The 21,388-nt window shown below is 41.1% G+C and overlaps 1 protein-coding gene and 2 non-coding genes across 3 annotated transcripts; 1 reads left to right on the forward strand and 2 right to left on the reverse strand.

Annotated features, from left to right (window-relative positions):
* The first annotated feature begins 3,236 nt into the window (after nt 1-3,236).
* TRNAR-CCG lies at nt 3,237-3,309 on the forward strand. Its single transcript has one exon. It is a non-coding gene; the product is annotated as a tRNA-Arg (tRNA).
* Nucleotides 3,310-4,084: 775 nt separating this feature from the next.
* LOC121742758 lies at nt 4,085-4,273 on the reverse strand. Its single transcript, XR_006038103.1, has one exon. It is a non-coding gene; the product is annotated as a U2 spliceosomal RNA (small nuclear RNA).
* Nucleotides 4,274-17,745: 13,472 nt separating this feature from the next.
* Nucleotides 17,746-19,475, reverse strand: LOC121742364 (arogenate dehydratase 1-like). Its single transcript, XM_042135484.1, has 2 exons — nt 18,445-19,475; nt 17,746-18,332 (listed from the first exon to the last, which is right to left on the reverse strand). The coding sequence occupies exons 1-2, from the start codon at nt 19,273-19,275 to the stop codon at nt 17,907-17,909; spliced, it is 1,257 nt and encodes a 418-aa protein (XP_041991418.1). The 5' UTR covers nt 19,276-19,475; the 3' UTR covers nt 17,746-17,906.
* Nucleotides 19,476-21,388: the final 1,913 nt, after the last annotated feature.

The raw sequence follows: 21,388 nt of genomic DNA on the forward strand, positions 1-21,388 counted from the left end.
CTTCTTCACTTCTAATCAAATCAGATTTGCACGATTCACATCACTATAAAGCAAGAAAACCTAACAAGTTGGGAAAACAACTAACCAAAAATTACACATAATTCAATAGATTTACTTCATCGAAACCCAATTTCACTTGTTACAAATAGCATTACCTTGCTAATTTCATCTTCCCTGTCCATGGCGCCTCCTCCGAAAATGATGGTCCTTCCAACTGGACTAAACTTGAAAACCGGAGAATGATCTAGATAGCCCAATGATCTAGATACTTTACCCAGCAAGAATCGGCCGATTTCAATTGTTGTCGATATTAGAATGAGCGTTGTTCGTCGTTTATGAATTTTGGGGACTGTTGAATTTGTTTTTGGGGAATGTCGAATTTGAAATTGTGTACTGGTTGGTTGGTGGAGGGTAATTGCAAGTAGAAATGTATATCATGAATTTAGAGATATTGGACAATCGGTGGCTTTTTGTGGGTCAATCATATGTGACTTTTTAAGCTAAACAATGTGAACAGTGTCGGGTTTGCTTGTTTATACCGGGTCATAGTGCTAGACTCTCATGGCAAACAAACACTCAAAAACACATGGATAGGAATGGATATCTAGGACTATATAGGCAATCAAACCAGCCCTAACTTGTGAAGACATAAAATAAGATAGAGTGAAAAACGTTTGCTACAAAAAATAAATTTTGAACATCAAAATTGGTCAGGCAAATAATGAGGCCGTAAGATGAATATTTCCCAGTTAGAATTGGGCTACAAAACGACACAAAATGCATATTCTGCTGTATCCACAATATCATATGCAATTTAATTAATTTATCAATGAAAAGACACGTGGAATAGTGGAGTGAAGTGGGAGATGTGTTTTTAATAATGCATATTCTGCAATCCATTTTAACTAAATTCTAATTAATTAAAAGGGGACGTAATTTCTTGTCATGAACACCAATTATTTGTATATGTCCTTAAAATATTCAATGTACTTGGACTTATAATCGATCAGTTAATATCATGGAATCTTGGATGGGTATATGGAGTAATACTAATATAGTTGCTTAAATTTTCTTATTGATTCAAACTCAATATTATTTGTATTTTGCAGATTTGAGCAATGGTTCGTGTGGAGGAGATGTGCACTCCAACAATTCTGCTAATATTTTTCTGCCTAATTGTAGCCACTAGTATATTTTCTTGACTTCCAATCAAATTTCTATCAAAGGATACTTAAGAAAAAAAACTATTGGAAAGAAATATCTCAATCAAATGCATGAATGAGGGCAAAAATCAAAGAAAAATTAAGGGAAGTCATGTAAAGATAGAATTGGAACCTATAAAAAGCTATGTAACTATCGAGCGGAGATCATTTGAGTCCAAAACAATGTTGACGCGGTAGGCCGAAGCCTTTGAGAGATCGACGTTCGCTACCGTCACTCCAACATTGCATGTTCACGATCACGTCGGAGACAGTTGTTCTTTGCCTTCTCCAAAAGGTCCATTTTGTTGTAGATATACTCAGATGGGGGATGCAACTAAGACTGTCTCCAACCATATACTTAATCTCATTTTTTGTGTAGAAAACTTATTTAATCATATTGCAAATTCAAATTCATTTTTAGGTTTTTCTACGGAACAACACCGAATATGAGTGCGAACTATAGCTATCGCAAAAAAATTGTGAGACATACACTCTAAAATGGTGTAAATGATTGAAGTTAAATTATTTTTTGGTGTGACATATATTTAAAAAACGAGTTAGTTGGAGATGGCCTAACAAACAAACAGCTGTGTGATATGTCAAGTTACACTTGCCAAATCAGTTGCATTTTTAAGGATGTAATGTTGGCGTCCATATCATCAATTAAATGTCAGCTAATCTGCCACATCATTTGAATTTATCCGTAATTAGTTATTGGTGGAATATTGACACCCTAATATAAATTCATGATATTATATACCAACTGAAGTGGAAAAAGTTACTAGTAATATTCTTTAAAATTACATGATATAAACCCTATATTCTAACACCACTGCACCAGTATTGTACTGATTACTCCTATTAATTTAAAAATTAAGCACATGTATTGTGATAGCATGAATGTTCCCTATCATTCAATTCAATGCTACTGTCAATTTGTTTGGAGGAAGTTTCCAGGAAGATGCATTGGATGGATAGATATGTGCAATGATACAAAAACAGTAATTTTAATAATTAGAATAAATCATGTGCTCTACAAGTTGAAGAAACAATTAAATATAGTGATGGTTTTCAGACCATGGGTGCACAAATGAGCGACACAGATTCAAAATCTTTTCGATTTTCATTTGATCTATTCCAAGATCTCCACACTTATAATACAAACTTTATAAATGTAATAAAGATGCATCCTATAAAACCAACTATATGAAACTGAGAAAAAAAGGGGGATGAAGTATTTTGTAAGATCTCAGAAAATTACTCAGATATTAGCTGATAGAAATAAGGCCCATTAGTTCATTTGCAATCTTAGGAAATTCTTAGCTTTGAATGCCTTAAATAATTCACATTTTTATAATGTGCAATTTTGCAAGAATTAAGTTAAATAGTGGCATGAAGGCGCTAGTTAGGATGGACCAGCTGAGATATCCTAACTTCCGTTTCCGACGTAGAGATGTGGGTTGATCTAGCTCTTTTGGTGGTTGGTTTTGGGCTTTTTTCGTTTCTCCCTTTAGTGTATTTAGTCATCCTTTTTCCACTTGATAGAATGGAGGATCCCGACTTGTGAGACCTCTACTTTGCACCTTCATGTTCTTGTTTAGATCTTAGTCATTTTTGGGCTAAGATCATTTTGTTGGAACATTACATTTTGATCTTATTTAACTCTTCCTATCACAATGGCGAATTAACTCTTCCTATCTGCCTTTCTCGATCTCGCTAAGCAACCCAAATAACTTATTCGATGTCCAAGCATCCGTTTTTTTTTTTTGCATCGAACATTTTCCCATCCGATCTTTCCTGTAGTAAAAGAAGGTGATTTTTTTTATGTGTTCTATACTTTTTTTGCGTTTGATTTTGATGTGGATTCTATTTTTCTTGTTTTTATTCTTCGTTTGTGTTTTGTTTTGTCTTTTTATTTGGGATATTTTGTTGATTGTCTCTTTCCTCTGTTCATCATCGGCAAAATGTCAGAAATCGCCGTTGCTATGTCTGTTCCTGTTTTTGTGAACTTCTACCTTTTATTTTAGCAAAAAAGATCACATAGCGGAGTGGATATCGCGTTAGACTCCGAATCTAAGGGTCGTGGGTTCGATCCCCACTGTGATCATCATTTCTCTGGATTTTAATTTCTTTTTTAACTTCTATCTTCAAGATTTCTAAATCTAGGGAGACATATTAAAAGTTTTTTTTTATTTATCTACAATCTTTCTAATAAAATCTAGGAACTAGTGTTTATATGGTTAGCACTTAGCAGGTAATTAAGAGTAAAGTAACAAAAAGTTGCATTTTTGGTAAATCAATGAATTTAAACAATCATTTTTAGTTCTCCCACAAAACAACAATTAGAGAATATTGAATAGAATCTTCCATTCAAGGGCACTTGTAATCATTTATGCTATGTCTTATGCACTTCCTCCTTTATGCATTCGATGTGGGAATAAAGTTTCTATAACCTCCTCTACATCTAACAACCATTCTAATAACGCTGCCAATCTCTGAAATGTTTTTCTATCAGTGCAGAATTCTATGACGGCAAGAATAATCAAAGTTTCATGGAGACATCTCTCGCTTAGATGTAGTCCGATTACTGTCCGAGACTCTTAAATTTATGCGATTCATGATTGCAACATCATCCCTTCTTTGATGTACCTTCAAGAATCTCTCAGCATTTTCTTGCTCTTCGCCTCCTGCATCAGCTCCTCTACCATGTCAAGGAGTTGATCAGTGTGGAGTAATCTTTCTTCAATTCCCTTCAACTCCAGTGCTTCGAATGTTTTCTCCATTCACAGAGTAATTTGGAGAAGACGAGTTGTTCAGCCAACCTATAAGCGCTACAAATCTTTTAAAACACAAAACTGTATATACTATTATAACTAAGATTGGTGGGGTGCACCTGGCCAATGCAATAGTGCAACACAAAGGCGACGCATGAACACCCAAGTAGCAAGCTACTTTGTCGAGTCTTTCCCCTCAAAAAATAAATTTAATATCATATGGACCGATGGTACACATCAAATATTAAATTGATAAGATATTACACTTGATCTTAGTCAAAAGGCCGAGAAAGGTACGAGTTTGAATGGCCCATGATTTTATACTACTCATATGCACTTCCTCCTTGCATTCAATGTGGCATAAACTCACTGAAATAAAATTCTAATGATCTCACTGAAATTAAATTTCAATAACCCCAAAAGCTACATCAAAATGAATGAATTACGGTACAACAATTCTAACTAAACTCAATTTCTGAATGGAACCATTTTATTCTATCAGTGCTGACATTATCAACTGAAGCAGCTTGTCAACGCGGTTGGTCTTTATTCTTTAAGACCAACTCCAACCATACACCAAAACCTATTTCTGGTGTAAAAATCATCTCCAATTATACGATAAACTCAAACCCATTTTTGGTGTTTTCTACAAATTTACACCAAATATGGAGTACGACACCAATTTTGGCGTTATTGCAAAAATTTATGAGACATTGCAAATCAGTCCATTGTTATTTAATTATGTGAATTAAAACACGAAAAATAAATTACAATAACAAATGAAGATGTTCGATTTCAAAAGTATTTAACTTGATATGACGCAATAAGAAATAAAATGCTCCTTTGGACTTGTGCTAGTTGATTAGTTGTAGGAACAAATAAAAAATTTGAGTCTTGGATTTTTTCAATTTTATATGTATATTGTGGTATGTTTTTTGTAATGGTGATATTTTTAAATATGTTTTAATTTTATCATATAATATGGAGTATATATTAATTTTCAAGTTAGTGTATTTTTTAATATAAAGTACATTTAAGGAGTATATAATAAGAAAATTTATTAAATTACTTAATTTAATTTAAATTATTGGTATAATGTTGAGGGATTAATGTGTAATTTAAATTAGTATGTAGGTGTAATTGAAAAGGTATAAAAAGTAGATGGATATGAAATATCTATATTAATTCAATCCATTATTACTAATCCACAGCATCAATATTCAACCATATCTAAAAATTGGTTTTCATGTATGCTAGTATTTGTTATATGTAATGCACTATATTCTGAAGGATATTTTATGATATTAAAATTTGTTTTGTATTACTGGAGTACTCCTATTATTCAATCACGATTCAGAATTTTATACCAACTTCTTTACCTATTTTGTTGGGCTGTTCAATGCATAGAGAAGAGGCCCATAAAAAAGCCCAATCATAATTGCTCGTGAGTTTGGTCTACATGTATCTAGCATACTCTAAAAATTGTAATTTATCTATAAATTTCTAAGCTTTAGCTAAATTTTGATTTTACATTTTAATATTAAAATCTTTTTGTAAATTAGTAAACAATTAATTTGCTTTAAATTTTTAATCAAATTGTTGATTTGTTTAGATTTTGCGATCAATTAAGATTTCGACGTGATGATTTATTTACATGGCACTATTTAATGTCAATTAAACAACATCACGTTTTAGGCATCAATGTACCATCTTATTAATAAATTTAAATAATTTCATTTGCTGAATTATGATCTATATTAAGAAAGAATGTGACGGAATGGAGAAAATGAGAAACGAAAATAAAACAAGATGAAAGGGCATACAACAATTGAAATTATTTAATTTTGTAATACAACGTCATTTCGCTTTGATTAAGTAATGTTAGCGCTCGAATTTTGATCAATTGCAAAATTATAGTATAAATCAATATTTTGGTAATTCACATGTGGATTTAAAAGTTAGTGTGCAAAAATCAAAATTATTCGAGAAAGTTGAAAATTTACAGACAAACGCTCTATCTAAATATCGATCATTTTGGCATTTATGTCAGTTTTGATTGGTTTGAATTTAAGTCAAGTAACAAATCCAAATAAATTAGTAGTTCGTGACCAATTTTTAATTAAACTATGTGTATTTTCTAAAATGTACTCCCTCCGTCCCGCACTACTTGCACTTATTTCCTTTCTGGGCGTCCCAAGTTATTTGCACTCTTTCCATTTTTAGTAACAATTTATACCTACAGCCGTAATTGTTGACTTTGTCTATCACTCATTCCTTAATCTCCGTGCCCAAAAGGAAATGTGCGAGTAGTGCGGGACGGAGGGAGTATTTAATATCATAATCAAAGTACATGTACTTTTAAACTTTGAATATAACTTGCACCTAAGTCTTCTTTTTTAAGGAAAAATAGTTTGAAAGGATCTTAATAATTTCATAGGAAATTTTGGAAGTTGTAGGGTATTGCTATGACGGTGAGTGTAGCGGTGGAACCCAAGTTTCCCAGTCATTTTCGAAAATGCTAACATGGAATATGCTCCGACACTCTCAAATGAATATACCTTCTTTTTTTTGTCATTTTGGAATAGTTAATAGTACTCAAACGTAGTCTATTTCAATCATATTATCTTTAATATGTAATTTATTATCATTTTATATGGAGTATTATTTTTTACTCTTTCTATCATCTAATTTGTCACAGTCTTTACTTGTAATATATTTTTAATCATTATTATTAATATCTTTAAGATGAGATCATTTCCCACTTTCATTAAAATTTTCTTGATTTTAATCCAATTTATAATGTTGTCTAGAATAACTTTGCACACATATAACCATATACAGAGTCATTGGGGTAGAGGATATTATATATATGATACGTAGGATCACCATTTTGATACATTAATATCAGGGACAGATCTAATATATGTTTAGATGGGGCAAATGCCCCACCTCAATTTCCAATAGATATATACATATATACATTATGTTAATCTAATACTCACATATTCACGATAATATGCCCCCCTTCATTTAATAAAATAATTATTTACTTGCCCCTCACCTATGAAAAACACAGCTTAGCACCATTACACATAACAAAATAGTAACAAAATAGGGGAGATCCAAGGCCCAAATTAAAATATATAAATAAAAGCCCTAGAAAATAACAAAAAAGAAATCTAAAAATCTGTGTTCCTTTTGAAAACAGCCGCAATAGCTGAGGCCTTCTCCCAACACCAAATTTTTTTTCTCTTGTTATTATACGTATTTTTTATATTTTAATATTTATTTATTTATTTATTTATTTATTTATTATATGTTAATATTTTGCCCCTCCTACTATAATTTTCTGGCTCCGTCCCTGATTAATACTAATTTCACCTCATAGCATGTTGTCCACCGTAGGTAAACGGTGGCTAATCTTTAATGACACAATCTAAAAATGGAGGAAATAGATCGAATAAATAATAAGCCAAGTGGTGAGGCATGAAATGAATTGCTTCACAAATTTAAAAATACAAAAAAAAAAGCAACTTAATGAAGTGATTTCATCGAAATGGTCTTTATCGTTTTCTTTATTTCCTCCATTACCCTCAAGTTGTAATCAACATTAAAAAAAACCGATTAGGACCATTTCTTTATTATATTAAAGATTAAAGATGCTACTTTGTGTTTTTAAACACATTATTTATTATTGAACTTTTGAAGCATAAGTGAGAGATGTTTTTATTGAATTTCCTAGTCAAAATACAAGTGTGTAGAGAGACTTAAAACTTTCAAAACAACTTTTGAGCCATCATCAAATCTTGATCCCAAATAGTAAAACATAAAAAATAAAATAAAACACCAGTGTGCAGTATTTAACGTTATTAAAGAAAGGTGCCTCTCCAGTCCACTCCATAGCAGCCCATTTCAATTTCTACCTACCAATAAACTCAAACTACATAAACTTCACCAATAATCGAGTCTATAACTACAATTTTTTTAACAAATCGCTCTCATTTTGACCTTAGATATTCTGAATTATTAGCATAAATAAGTCATAAGTATATTTTATAAGAAAAAATGGACTTGAAGTAAGTTGGATCCTAGTTGCAACCGTTAAATAGATATTCCACCACACTAGAGATGCCCACGGTTCATGAATCGGCGGTTATGGTTTGGAACCGGCGGTTCCGGTTTCGGAAATTATCGAATCGGAACCGAACTGCGGGGTGTTTCACGGTTCCGGTTCCAAAACCGAAGGTTACGGTTTCGGTTAGGAACCGTCAGTTTTCCGGCGGTTTTTTTTACAGTTTTTCACGGTTCCAAACCTCCGATTTCTAGCGGGTTTTCGCGGTTTTCGGCTAGATTTCATGGTTTTTTGACTGTTTTTCATGGTTCTGGTTTGAAACCGTCCGGAACCGGCGATTCCGGCACGGTTTCGGTTCGAAAAATTTGGAACCATAACCGGCCCGCGGTTCAAAATATGACGGTTCCGGTTCAAGAAAAAAGTCATGGTTCCGCGGTTAACCGTCGGAACCGAAAACCTTGGGCATCTCTACACCACACATGTGGTACTTTCTAGTTTTGTTTTTTTCTTTTTCCTGCAAAAATAAAATTGAAACCCCAACCTCAACCTCAACCTCAAGAGCACTTCACATTTTGGCCCCAATAGTATTGTGAGGGGTGTTCAATCAAGGTATGCAATGACCTACTAAGGGGAAGGATCGTAACCCATTGTCCTACTAGAAGCTCATCTCTCAAGGCCTCACGCTTGTGTCTGACAGATGTTACAACTACACGGCAATAGTGGGAATCAATCACCTGTCATTCTTGTAATTTTGCCCCTCCGAAACCAACTGCAATGTCCATGCAAGCAAATTCTTGAATATGGGCAAAAAACTAACCCCGTATACACATTCCACCAAGCACGCCCCTTTTAAGTTTTTTTTTGGCATAGACTCTTTGTTTTTTAACTGTTGGTTTTTATTCGGTTATGATTATTAAGACTAAGAAGTGAATAGGAAAAAAAGACAAGTGATTTGCACATTTAAATGGGGGCAAATTATGACTAAAAACGAAATTTGCCTATTTAAAGAGTAATGCTACCCTCGTCTCATAAGTCATAATAATATGCCTACATTCTTTATTTGTTCGTACCACAAATTTGCCTATAAATTATTATGATAATACTTTTATTAATATAATTTATTTACGATCTCTTTATATAACAATATTCATAAATGAAACTCTTTTCTCCGTCCACAATGCAAACAATATTAAAGTTGAGACATTTATTTCACTAATAACACAAATAACGCCAGCTCCATAATTCACCACGTGACAACTAATAAAATTACATTATAAATTAATATTAGTATTATTCATAAGGTGGTATTTTTTCTTATTTATTTATAATGCGGTGTGCGATCAAATACTAACTTAGTTACAGTAATAACTAATAACTAATATCAATTTTATATCTTAAAAATATCAACACAAAGCCATAAATTTATCAATCTTCTTGTGTTGATAAACTTATATCTTTGTGTTGATATTTAAATTTAATGTTGTACTGATATAATTATGTCCTTATGTTGATAATGTTAATACATAGAATTTAAAGTTATTAGTTATTACTGTAAATTAGTTAGCACACTAACGCAACCCTTTATAATACATCAATAACTTTTACTTACTAAAATTTGTGTTGCATGATACTATTAAACTTATTTATTGGAGGTTGAAAGAGTATTTATCAAAAAAAAATTAACATTTAATAGTTGACTCAAATTTTAATATAAGCAAAATGACGCTTTACTAATAAATATGTATAAAAGTTTTGAGAAATAGATAAGGAAATGATAGTACAATATTACCCGAACTGAATTGAATCGTGCTATAGCTATACCTAAACCCTGCATAAGCATGTGTAAAATACTGATAAAGTAATGCAGTTGGACCCTTTTATGATTTTGATTGTCACAATTATGATGTTACGCCCATTTCCAATATATTCAAGCTAAGTTAGCTAAAACCTTAGACAGAGCACCATACGCATATGCATATACTACTACTTCACATCAAACTAGCCTAATAATCATCTAAAACAAAAACAAATTTTCCTTAAAATGGAATATCAAGAAAATATCCTTGCCTAGTGGGGGAGCCAATGACTTTGATAATTGATGGAGTACGTACTAAACAAGCCCAACAGCAGTAAAGCCCATCAGCCTAAAGCCCAAGAAAGAGTATCAGTTCGGCATGACTAAAGAGTATCAGTCCGGCATGACTAAAGAGTTCAGTTCGGCACAACCAAAGAGTTCGGCCCCAGCCTACAGCTCGGTAAAAGCCAACCAATCAAAACTCTGCTCTCAGGTCGGCATCAAGCTCTACTCTCAGATCGGCAAAAGCTGCTCGGCAATAATTCAGCAGTTCGGTCTCAGTATTCGACCGAACTAGGAGATAGTGGACTCATGCAGGATTTCCACCTCCACTACACCCACGATCTATTTAGTGGTGTCAAGCAGTCTTTAACTCATGCAGGATAGTGGACCCATGCAAGATCGCCACGATCTCCACGACATCCACTGCCTAGTAAATAGTGCTGCATGCCACGATTTTGGTTCAATATATAAATAGAACCTAGATCAGATAGATAGGGTTAAGTTCTAAAGAGCTCTCTAGACATAAAAGATCATATAGCAAGTCTGTATTGTAAGCTGTAGAAAACAGATCAAGCAATACAACTCTGCCCTCTTTTCTTCCCGTGGACGTAGATTTACCTCAGTAAATCGAACCACGTAAATCTCTGTGTCGTGATCTGCATTTTCCTGCATTCATCAACATCAGCAATTCGCGGATTCATCACTGGCGCCGTCTGTGGGAAACAGAGAACCAAATTTGTGATAAAGCGAATTTTTGACCCTTTTTCCACCCCAAAAAAAAAAAATGCATACCAGATCACATAACACCCATAATACCGTTCGTGATAACCGTGAGGAAGCTAGTCCAGCTCGCAGGTCTGAAAAACGGCCTCGGGAGACATCTACCTCCGGTTCTCACGAAGAAGGAACAAGCCACTCCAGGAGTCATCGCACCGAGTCTTCCCAGCAGCCCGACTTAAATGAAGCTGTCAAGCTGTTCTTGGCCGAGAAGCAGGAGGAGTTCTCAACCTTCCTGCAGAAGAGCCAACAGCCGGAGAAGACAACGGCGGATTCTCCCTCCTCATCCAGACATGAAAGTCACTACCGCAGTAGTGACGTATCTTCCAGGAGAAAGAATCCTCAACCCCGACATGTTCCTGTTCCTCCTCGGTACCGGAACCACAGAAGAACTCCATCTCCTCCGTACCGAAGAAATATCGGGTTCGCCATGTACGGAGCATTAAAGACTCCGTTCTCGGACGATATCACTCGAACTCCTTTGCCGCGGAACTACCGGACACCGTCAATGACTTATGACGGGCTAGTGGATCCTCATGACTTCTTGGGACGCTATCAGTATAATATGGCGAACCAGGGTCTCAATGAGGTCCATATGTGCAAGCTGTTCCCCGAGCTTCTTATCGGGAACGCGAGAAGGTGGTTCGATAGCCTCCCCCAAGGCAGCATTAGATCTTACCGAGATCTAATGGATGCTTTCCACAGGAGGTTCTTTCAGAAAGCGGAAGCCCGGATCACTTCGGCTCAGCTGCTTTCTATACGTCAAGGTCGCGACGAAAAGATCAGCGACTTCATGACGAGATTCCACAAGGAATGCCTACAAGTAGATGATCTCAATGATCTACTTGTCATTTCGGCATTCCAAAATGGAATCCTGCCCGGAGCTCTCTACAGAAAGCTCGTGGAATGCAGTCCGCAAACAGCTCAAGAGATGTGGGACATTGCGGACCAGTTCTCCCGTGCCGATGAGGCAGACCGTCGAAAACGGTCTTTAGACAGCTCATCTAGAGGAGACGAAAAGAAGCCCGATCATAGCAATCAGAGGCTTCCTCGCCGAACTCCTTTTGAAAGAATTCAAAGGGCACCGGTACAAGGCAGATTGGGGCCACGTCTCAATCCTGAGAAGCCGCCCGCTCAGTTCGTACCATTAAACAAGTCAAGAGCGGAAATTTTCGAACTACATTCCGATATGTTCGAAAAACCAAAGCGGATGACGAAATCAGCCGCGCGGCGACCTCAGGATCAATATTGCTCCTTCCATCAAGCCCACGGTCACGATACCGAGGAGTGCCGAAATTTGGCTGCAGGTATTGATGTTCTTGTGAAAACAGGAACGTTAAAAGAATACCAAAGCAAGCAGCCGAAAAAGAACAAAAGGCAGAGAGGTGCGAACTGCAATCCTCAGGATCCGAAAAGGCATGAGGATCCCGAAGACGACGACGAGCCGCAATATGATGGAGTAATCCAGACTATTGATGCTCTCCCTGCCGGGAAGACTAAGTCGTCCCTAAAAGCAGAACGCAGAGGTTCCAATCAAGAGGAGCCAACACATAAAAGGCTGAAGAAAGACGAAGTGATTACATTTTCAGATGCCGATCCCGTCCCAGCCATCTCTCCTCACCAAGACGCTATTGTCATTCAAGCCGGAGTGGCAAACAAACTGATCCACAGAGTATTTGTGGATACAGGAGCGTCAGTCAGCATTCTTTTTAAAGAATGTTTCGATAAAATGGAAGTGGATCCAGCTCGGCTCAGTCCGGCTCCACTTCCTCTGAAAAGTTTCGCCCAGGAGGACACCCGCCCTGAAGGTATTATCAGCCTTCCGATCACGGTGGGAAAAGCACCTACAAGCTCCAATACGATGATCGAGTTCTTTGTGGTGAAAGCTCGGTCCCCGTACAACATCATCCTGGGGAGAGACTGGCTCAACACAGTTCGGGCCGTTTGCTCTACTTATCACCTCACCATCAAGATCCCCACTAAAGGTGGGATAGCGGTCATCCGAGGTGATCAAAAGAGAGCAAAAGAATGTCTGCAGATTGCGCTTAAAAGTGCCGAGCAATCAGTTCGGCACCATCAAGCATAGCAATCACAGCAACCGGAGTCAGAGGCAAGCGAGATGACCGAAGTCACTTCAGAGCCGAACTCAATGACCGTTCAGTTATACGAAGATGATCCATCCAGAACGGTCAAGATCGGCTTCGCAGGAACGCCTCTACTCCGGGAAAAGACCATTCAGCTCCTCAAGGAGTACAAAGATGTCTTTGCATGGTCTCCGTTGGACATGACCGGAGTGCCCCCCGAGGTAATCACTCATCGGTTAAATATTGATCCTTCAATCCGGCCAGTAAAACAGAAGCAAAGACTCTTTGCGGCAGAAAGAAGCCAAGTCATCCATGACGAAGTCCGCCAATTACTAAAAGCGGATGTACTATTCGAGGTGAAATATCCTTCTTGGGTGGCCAATCCTGTGATGATCAAGAAAAAAGAAGGAGGATGGCGGATGTGCATAGATTTTACCGATCTAAACAAGCACTGTCCTAAAGATTGCTATCCCCTTCCGAATATAGATAAAAAAGTAGAAGCTTTGATCGGCTTCGAAATTTTCTGTTTTCTTGATTTATACAAAGGATATCACCAAGTGTTGATGGATGAGAGTGACGCTCCGAAAACAGCTTTCATTACCGATTTCGGCATTTTCGCTTATAAAAAGATGCCATTCGGTTTAAAGAATGCCGGAGCCACTTATCAAAGGATGGTAGACAAGCTTTTTCGGCACCTAATCGGAAAGCAGGTTGAAGTGTATGTCGACGACATAGTTGTCAAAAGCAAAAGCACTTCGGAGTACGAAGACAACCTCAAATCCACTCTCGACGTGCTCCGAAAAGCCAACCTCAAACTCAATCCCCAAAAATGTACCTTTTTGGTAGATTCGGGAAAATTTCTGGGTTGTTGGGTTTCGAAGGACGGACTCAAGGCAAATCCCTCAAAAGTTCAAGTTATTCAGAACATGGCGATGCCGAAGTCCATACACGATGTGCAAAGACTAACTGGATGTCTAGCCGCATTGAATAGATTCCTTTCCCAAGCAGCCGAAAAGCAACTGCCGTTCTTCAAAGTGTTAAAAAAGGCACCAAAGTTTGAGTGGGGAGCCGAGCAGAAAAAGGCTTTTGACGAGCTCAAAAGTTATTTAGCCGAGCTTCCAATTCTCTCTGCTCCAACAGATGCCGAAGTGATCTTCTTATACTTAGCGGCATCCGATCAAACCATTAGCGCGGTGCTTGTACGAGAAGAAGGCCTAAAGCAGTTTCCCATCTACTTTACAAGCCGAGCATTAAGAGGTCCAGAAATAAGGTATCAACCTCTGGAAAAAATTGCTCTGGCGTTAGTAAATGCAGCAAGGAGACTGCGGCCATACTTCTATGCTCACAAGGTATGCGTCTTAACCGATCTGCCTCTTCGGCAAGTTTTGACCAAGCCAGAAGCATCAGGCAGAATCGCCAAATGGGCCATAGAGCTGGGAGAACACTCAATCGAGTATCTACCTCGGAAAGCCATCAAGGGACAAGCCTTGGCAGATTTTCTTGCAGAAGCAAAGTTCGATCAAGCAATTCCTGTTATTGCCGAACTGAAGAATTCTGCCAATGCCGAACTAGCACAGCCCTTGGAATCCGAAGTAGAGCCGCCGGACTGCTGGAGCGGATTCGTAGATGGAGCTTCAAACAAGATGGGAAGTGGAGCTGGTATTTTACTTGTCGCTCCCGACGGACACGAGGTAACCTACTCACTTCGGTTCCTATTCCCCACTACTAATAATGAAGCCGAGTACGAAGCCCTCCTGGCCGGACTCCAGTTAGCGCAAAGTCTGCTCGTCAAATCTCTCAAAGTCCATTGTGATTCACAAGTCATAGTAAATCACATGTTGGGTACAAGTGAAGCTCGTGACGAGAGAATGAAGAAGTATTTGGACAAAGCGCAAAGCATCAGCCGAAGTTTCTCCTATTTTCGGATAATCCGCATTCCCAGAGCGGAAAATAGCCGAGCAGATACCTTAAGTAAGTTGGCCTCAGATCCGAGCTCAAAGGCGGAAGAATTAATGCATCGAAGCATTGATGAAGCCGAGGTACATTCAGTATCCAGCTCGCCGAACTGGATGACGCCGATCTTGCAGTATCTGGATCAAGGACAATTGCCCGAGGATAAGAGGGAAGCTCGGAAGATCACGTGCCGAGCACTTCGGTACGAACTTCATGAAGGAGTCCTCTTTAGAAAGTCTTACCTCCAGCCGTTATTGCGGTGCGTAGGACCAGAAGAGACGGACTACATCCTCAGAGAAGTTCATGAAGGATCGTGCGGTAGCCACATCGGAGCCAGAGCTTTAGCTAAAAAAGTTCTGAGATGGGGATATTATTGGCCAACCATGGTACAAGAGGCAGTGCAGCTCGTCAAGAAGTGTACGAAGTGCCAAATTCATGCAAATATCCCAAGGATGCCGCAGACCGATCTATACACTATGCAAAGCCCTTGGCCTTTCATGCAATGGGGCATAGACATAGTGGGACCACTTCCTCAAGCTCCTCGGCAAATGAAATTCCTTATCGTTGCCGTGGACTACTTCACGAAGTGGGTGGAGGCTGAACCATTAGCTACGATAACGAGCTCAAAGGCATTGGATTTCGTCTGGAAGAACATAGTGTGCCGATTTGGCATACCCCACATCCTCATCTCGGATAACGGGACTCAGTTCACCGACAAGACGTTCAAGAATTGGTGCCAAGAGCTGAATATTCAACAGCGGTTCACTTCGGTCTCTCATCCACAAGCAAACGGACAAACGGAGGTAACAAATCGTATCCTGGTGAAAGGGTTAAAAGCTCGGTTAGAACAAGCCAAAGGACAATGGGTAGAAAATCTCCCTCAAGTCCTATGGTCCTACCGAACTACACCCACAACCTCCAACGGTGAAACTCCGTACAGTCTTGTGTACGGCACTGAAGCCGTGATTCCGGTGGAGATCGGCATACCCAGTCCCCGAACTCTAAACTTCTCAGCAGAAATGAATGACGACGGACTGAGAGCCGAGCTAGATCTTGCCGAAGAAAGAAGAGAATTGGCATGCATAAAAGCAGCCAAGTACAAGGAGCAAGTAGCCCGGTATTACAACCAAAGGGTGAAGAAGCTGCAATTTCAAGTGGGAGATCTCGTCTTGAGAAACAACGAAGTAAGCCGAGCAGAAAAGCTGGGCAAGCTCGAACCCACATGGGAAGGTCCGTATCGGGTGTCAGAAGTCCTCGGCAAAGGGTCTTACAAATTGGCTCACATGTCAGGAGAACAGGTACCCCGAACATGGCACATTTCCAACCTCAAGAAGTTCCATTTGTAAGAGACAGTCCGGTCAGTCAGTCTTGAGTCCTGTTCGGTCAATGTGCTTTCTTTGGTTTACTTGGTCTTTGTGCTTTCTTTGGTTTGCTTGGTCTTTGTCTGTCTCTGTGCGTTTTGTCTGTGTGTTTTGTCTGTCTCTGTGCGTGTCGTCTCTTACAAATGTTACTGAGGTATCTTGTTCTTCGAAGGCTGATCCCCTTCTTAGAACATATATAAGCCAACGATTGTGAGTCAAAGCTTCTAAAGAGGATACAAGACCACAATTCAGCTTAAACAAGCAGTTCGTCTAAAACGAGCTGCAATAAGCCAACGATTGTGAGTCCAAGCTTCTAAAGAGGATACAAGACCACAATTCAGCTTAAACAAGCACTTCGTCTGAAACGAACTGCAATAAGCCAACGATTGTGAAGTCCAAGCTTCTAAAGAGGATACAAGACCACAATTCGGCTTAAAAAACAAGCACTTCGTCTGAAACGAACTGCAACAAAAGTCCGATTCACGCGATAAAACTTGCCTGAATTAGGACAAGGGAAAGTCCGATCCACGCGATAAAACTCGCCGAATTAGGACAAGGGAAAGTCCGATCCCCAAATTAGGACAACGGAAAGTCCGATCCGAGCGATAAAACTCGCCAAATTAGGACACAAACCAAGTCCGGTCAAAGAAGAGTTCACTTCATCAGACCGAGGACAAACATCAACTTACCCCGTACCTTTATCCAGAATGCCGAAGTGATTCACTTCGCTTTTCGGGGGGGGTAGTGATGGAGTACGTACTAAACAAGCCCAACAGCAGTAAAGCCCATCAGCCTAAAGCCCAAGAAAGAGTATCAGTTCGGCATGACTAAAGAGTATCAGTCCGGCATGACTAAAGAGTTCAGTTCGGCACAACCAAAGAGTTCGGCCCCAGCCTACAGCTCGGTAAAAGCCAACCAATCAAAACTCTGCTCTCAGGTCGGCATCAAGCTCTACTCTCAGATCGGCAAAAGCTGCTCGGCAATAATTCAGCAGTTCGGTCTCAGTATTCGACCGAACTAGGAGATAGTGGACTCATGCAGGATTTCCACCTCCACTACACCCACGATCTATTTAGTGGTGTCAAGCAGTCTTTAACTCATGCAGGATAGTGGACCCATGCAAGATCGCCACGATCTCCACGACATCCACTGCCTAGTAAATAGTGCTGCATGCCACGATTTTGGTTCAATATATAAATAGAACCTAGATCAGATAGATAGGGTTAAGTTCTAAAGAGCTCTCTAGACATAAAAGATCATATAGCAAGTCTGTATTGTAAGCTGTAGAAAACAGATCAAGCAATACAACTCTGCCCTCTTTTCTTCCCGTGGACGTAGATTTACCTCAGTAAATCGAACCACGTAAATCTCTGTGTCGTGATCTGCATTTTCCTGCATTCATCAACATCAGCAATTCGCGGATTCATCAATAATTTTTAACCTTATTGATGTTTAAACTACCAAGATCCAATATTTATTATAGTATCAAATAGTAGTAACACAATACTAATCGACAATCGAATTAAAAAAGAGACAAAAGAGCAATTAACCTAGGCATGAAAAAGAAACAAAAAAAAAAAGAGGAAAAAGTAAATATTGGGATGAATCAATCTTGAGGAGAGGAAGGCGACCATGGCGTCATATCCATGGGGTAGCTGCCGAGCACCCTCAAGAAAGAGGTGAACTCCTGCACCTCGGAGAGCGCGTTCTGCGCACGCGCCTCCGCCATCGAGGCCTCGAAGTCTATGTAGTATAGATACTCGAAGTGCTTCGCCGTGGCGCCTGTGTCCGCGTCCCCGACGATGCGTATCGGGCAGCTGCGGTGCGGCCGCGACTCGATCTTCGTGAGGCTGATGTCCCGAAAGGCGCACGCCGACAGCACCTTGAAGAGCACGCTCGTGCCCTGCTTCTCGTGCGCGAACACGATGCTTGTCTTGAACGGCCGGTCCGTGCGCGGTATGATCGGCTCCCTCGCCAGCATCACGAACCGCGTCACGTTGCTCGAGTCGTCCTGAATCCCGTCCGCCACCACCTGTTGTTGGCAAGTGAAACAAAAATAACAATATTGCACATTGATTTAAAAAGAGAACTGAACTATAATGAACTACTAATAATAGGCCAATTGGTTTTAGGATGGAACACACCTGCAGCCCGTACAGCTCCGCCGCGCGTGCTGATGCGATCGCCGCCGTGTCACGCAGCGCGTTTGCGGCGATGTACTCGGCCGCACCGGCCGTGTCATCAACGGCCTCGCGAGCCACGCTGAGGCCCATCCGCGTCAGCGTGTGCTCGCACTGGGAGAGCGCCTGCGGGTGGCTGATGACTCGGCGCAGGTGCTCCCTCCTCACGCCGGGGAGGGCCAGGAGGCAGTGGTGGACGGGGAGCTGGACCTCCCCGACGATGTGGAGGCGGTGGCGGAGGAGGAGGTCGTAGTTGCGGTGGATCGAGCCGCCCAGCGAGTTCTCCACGGGGAGCACGGCTCGGTCGGCTACCCAAAGCTCCACCGCTTGGAAGGCCACCTCGAACTGGTCGCAGGGGATGGCCTCGCACTTCGGGTAGGCCTTCCCGGCGGCGGCCTCGCTGTACGCGCCGGGGACGCCTTGGTAGGCGACGCGGAGCTGCGAGCCGTGCATCGGCGCGGGGGAGAGGTCGGCGATGGTGAGCGGCTTCGGCAGAGCTGAGTTATTGGCGGGGACAAGGTCGAGGGAGGGGTGGCCGTTAACGGAGGCGATGGCGTCGGACTTCTCGGTGTCCTGCTGCTGGGAGACGACCTTGCTGGCGAGGATGGCGCAGGCGCTCTGCCACTCGTAGCGGCGGCTGGATTGGGCGGCGGGGAGCTGAGCCGCGGTGGGATTGGATGCGTCGTGGCTGACGGAAGCGCATTGGATGAGGAATCGGGCCGGGTTGGGCCGGGTGTGGGTCAAACGGGTTATGGATTTGAGATCTAGAGATGAGAAAGGGGCGAGGGATTGCATGGTTTGGGGTGAAAGCGCAATTTGGAAGAAGTGGAGGGACGAGATGTTAAGAGGGAACGTGGAAGCCGTGGAAATAAGAAACGAGGATAGAGAAGATTATATATAGTGTGGTTGAAGATGTAGTGCGTGGTTCAAGTAGGCACCTACCTCCTTTCAACACTCTGTCTCTCTTATTTTCAATGCCATCTTTCTACCTCTTTTTTCACTTTTGGTTTGACAGCAATAAAAAATGATGGCTATGTAATGAACGTATTTATTATACTCATTTTATATCTTAGTTTGTAGATTTTAGATCTTAGTTTGTACACAATTATACTCATTTTAGATCTCAGTTTGTAGATTTTAGATCTTAGTTTGTACACAATTTTTCAAGTGTGACATCTATTATTGGACGGAGGGAAAAAAGTATATAGATTGCTTGCATGTAGATCATTATGTTCACCACATTTTTAATGATTCATAGCTATAAAACAAAGTTTGGAGATCTTCAATTTGTTATGTATTAACATTAATATAATCATGTGTAATATTATACTCCGTACTACACAAATAATGTGTCACATAGAATTAAAACTTGATGGGAAACTATAGTTTTAAATCTTAATCTGCCACCTCCTTTTGCTCTATCTGTTAGCATAGCCGGTGAAGAAACATATGTGGCTAAGAGCATCCGCAACGCAGCGCGGAACAGTACCGCGTTCCGTGCTGGAGGGACAGAACCGCCGCGCGACGCGTTGCGGCACACCATCCCGCCCCGGAACCGTTCCCATCTCGTCCCGTAACCCGTCCCTGCGAGACGCGGGACGGGCTGTCACGCCATGCGTGACGCCCACTCGCTAGCCCGCGAGTGGGTGTCGTCAAGATGACGCAATATTTTTTTAAAATTCGAATTTAAAAAAAAATTGTAAACGGTAATATTACCGTTTATATCCATTTTTTATTTTTATTTTTATTTTTTTACTCTATAAATACTCTTAATTCATCCTCATTTCACACACAACTACACATCTATTCTTCCTAAATCAGCTTCATTTTCTCTCCAATTTTCATCTAACATCTCATCACAAAATATCCGGCGACGGCAACTACAGCGGTGGTGGCTCCGACAGGTGGGATCTCAATACGTTTAACGATTGGGAGACCATGTACAACACACTGGGTGGTTCCGATTCGTCGACGCCGGACACCCAGGGTTCGGCAACGCCGGGTGGGTACCAACCACCCACTTTTGACGTGGATGCATACGCTCGTCCCTCCGCCCCGCGGTATTCGCAGGGATTATCCCAGATTCGGGAGGATTTCCCCGTTGAACCCACTCTGGGAGTAGGCCGAGGCGGTGGAAGCTCCAGGGCGGAGTCGGAGGCGGGCGAGGAGGAGGAGGAAGAGGAGGATCTAGGCCGGCATCCGTACAGCAACAACGAAACGATGGCGGTGTACAACGCCTGGATCACCGTCTCGTACGATCCCTTCGTCGGGAATCAACAACCCAACAAGTGCTTCTGGGAAAAGGTCACCGAGATCTACCACCAGATTAAGCCGAAAGGGTCCCGGAAGCGCACATATAAGATGCTCCGCTCTCACTTTGGCCGAGTCAACAAACATGTCAAAAAATTCTGCGGCATCTACTCGACCGAAGCGGCGCACTACCAAAGCGGAGCTTCGGGAGCCGACATTCTGAGGGTGGCTTTGCGCGTCTACAACCAGGACACCGTTAAACAATTCAAATATGTTGATATTTGGCAGGTCGTCAAGGACGAGGAAAGGTGGGCCGGCGGTGTCCACTCCAGCTCGGGCTCAACCTCAAAGCGTACGAAGCACACGGCGAGTGGCCAATACTCGTCTGGTGACACCGGTGAGGGCAGCGGCGCACAAGAGGATGCACCGCAGGAGTTTGCGGGCACGGCCTGCGATGCTGCGGTATCCAGCCGTGGGCGTCGTCGGCCGCAAGGGATGAAGGCGGAGAAAGCGGCTAGAGCGAGGAAGGGCCGAGGCGAATCAAGTCAGGCGGGCTCGGGATCGGGGGAGGCTCGAACACCCTTATGGCGGTGTACATGACCGCCACAATGGCGGACACTTTCCGTTTCTCGCCCTCCCAATACCAAGCCTGATGGAA

Source organism: Salvia splendens, chromosome 7, assembly GCF_004379255.2.
Source record: "Salvia splendens isolate huo1 chromosome 7, SspV2, whole genome shotgun sequence".
NCBI lineage: Eukaryota > Viridiplantae > Streptophyta > Magnoliopsida > Lamiales > Lamiaceae > Salvia > Salvia splendens.

Bases quoted from the DNA above. Each gene is read 5' to 3' on its own strand.
- LOC121742364 (XM_042135484.1), bottom strand. From the start codon at position 19,275: ATGCAATCCCTCGCCCCTTTCTCATCTCTAGATCTCAAATCCATAACC. The intron at 18,333-18,444 runs GTGTGTTCCATC...TGCCAACAACAG, and splicing joins CGGAGCTGTACGGGCTGCAG to GTGGTGGCGGACGGGATTCA.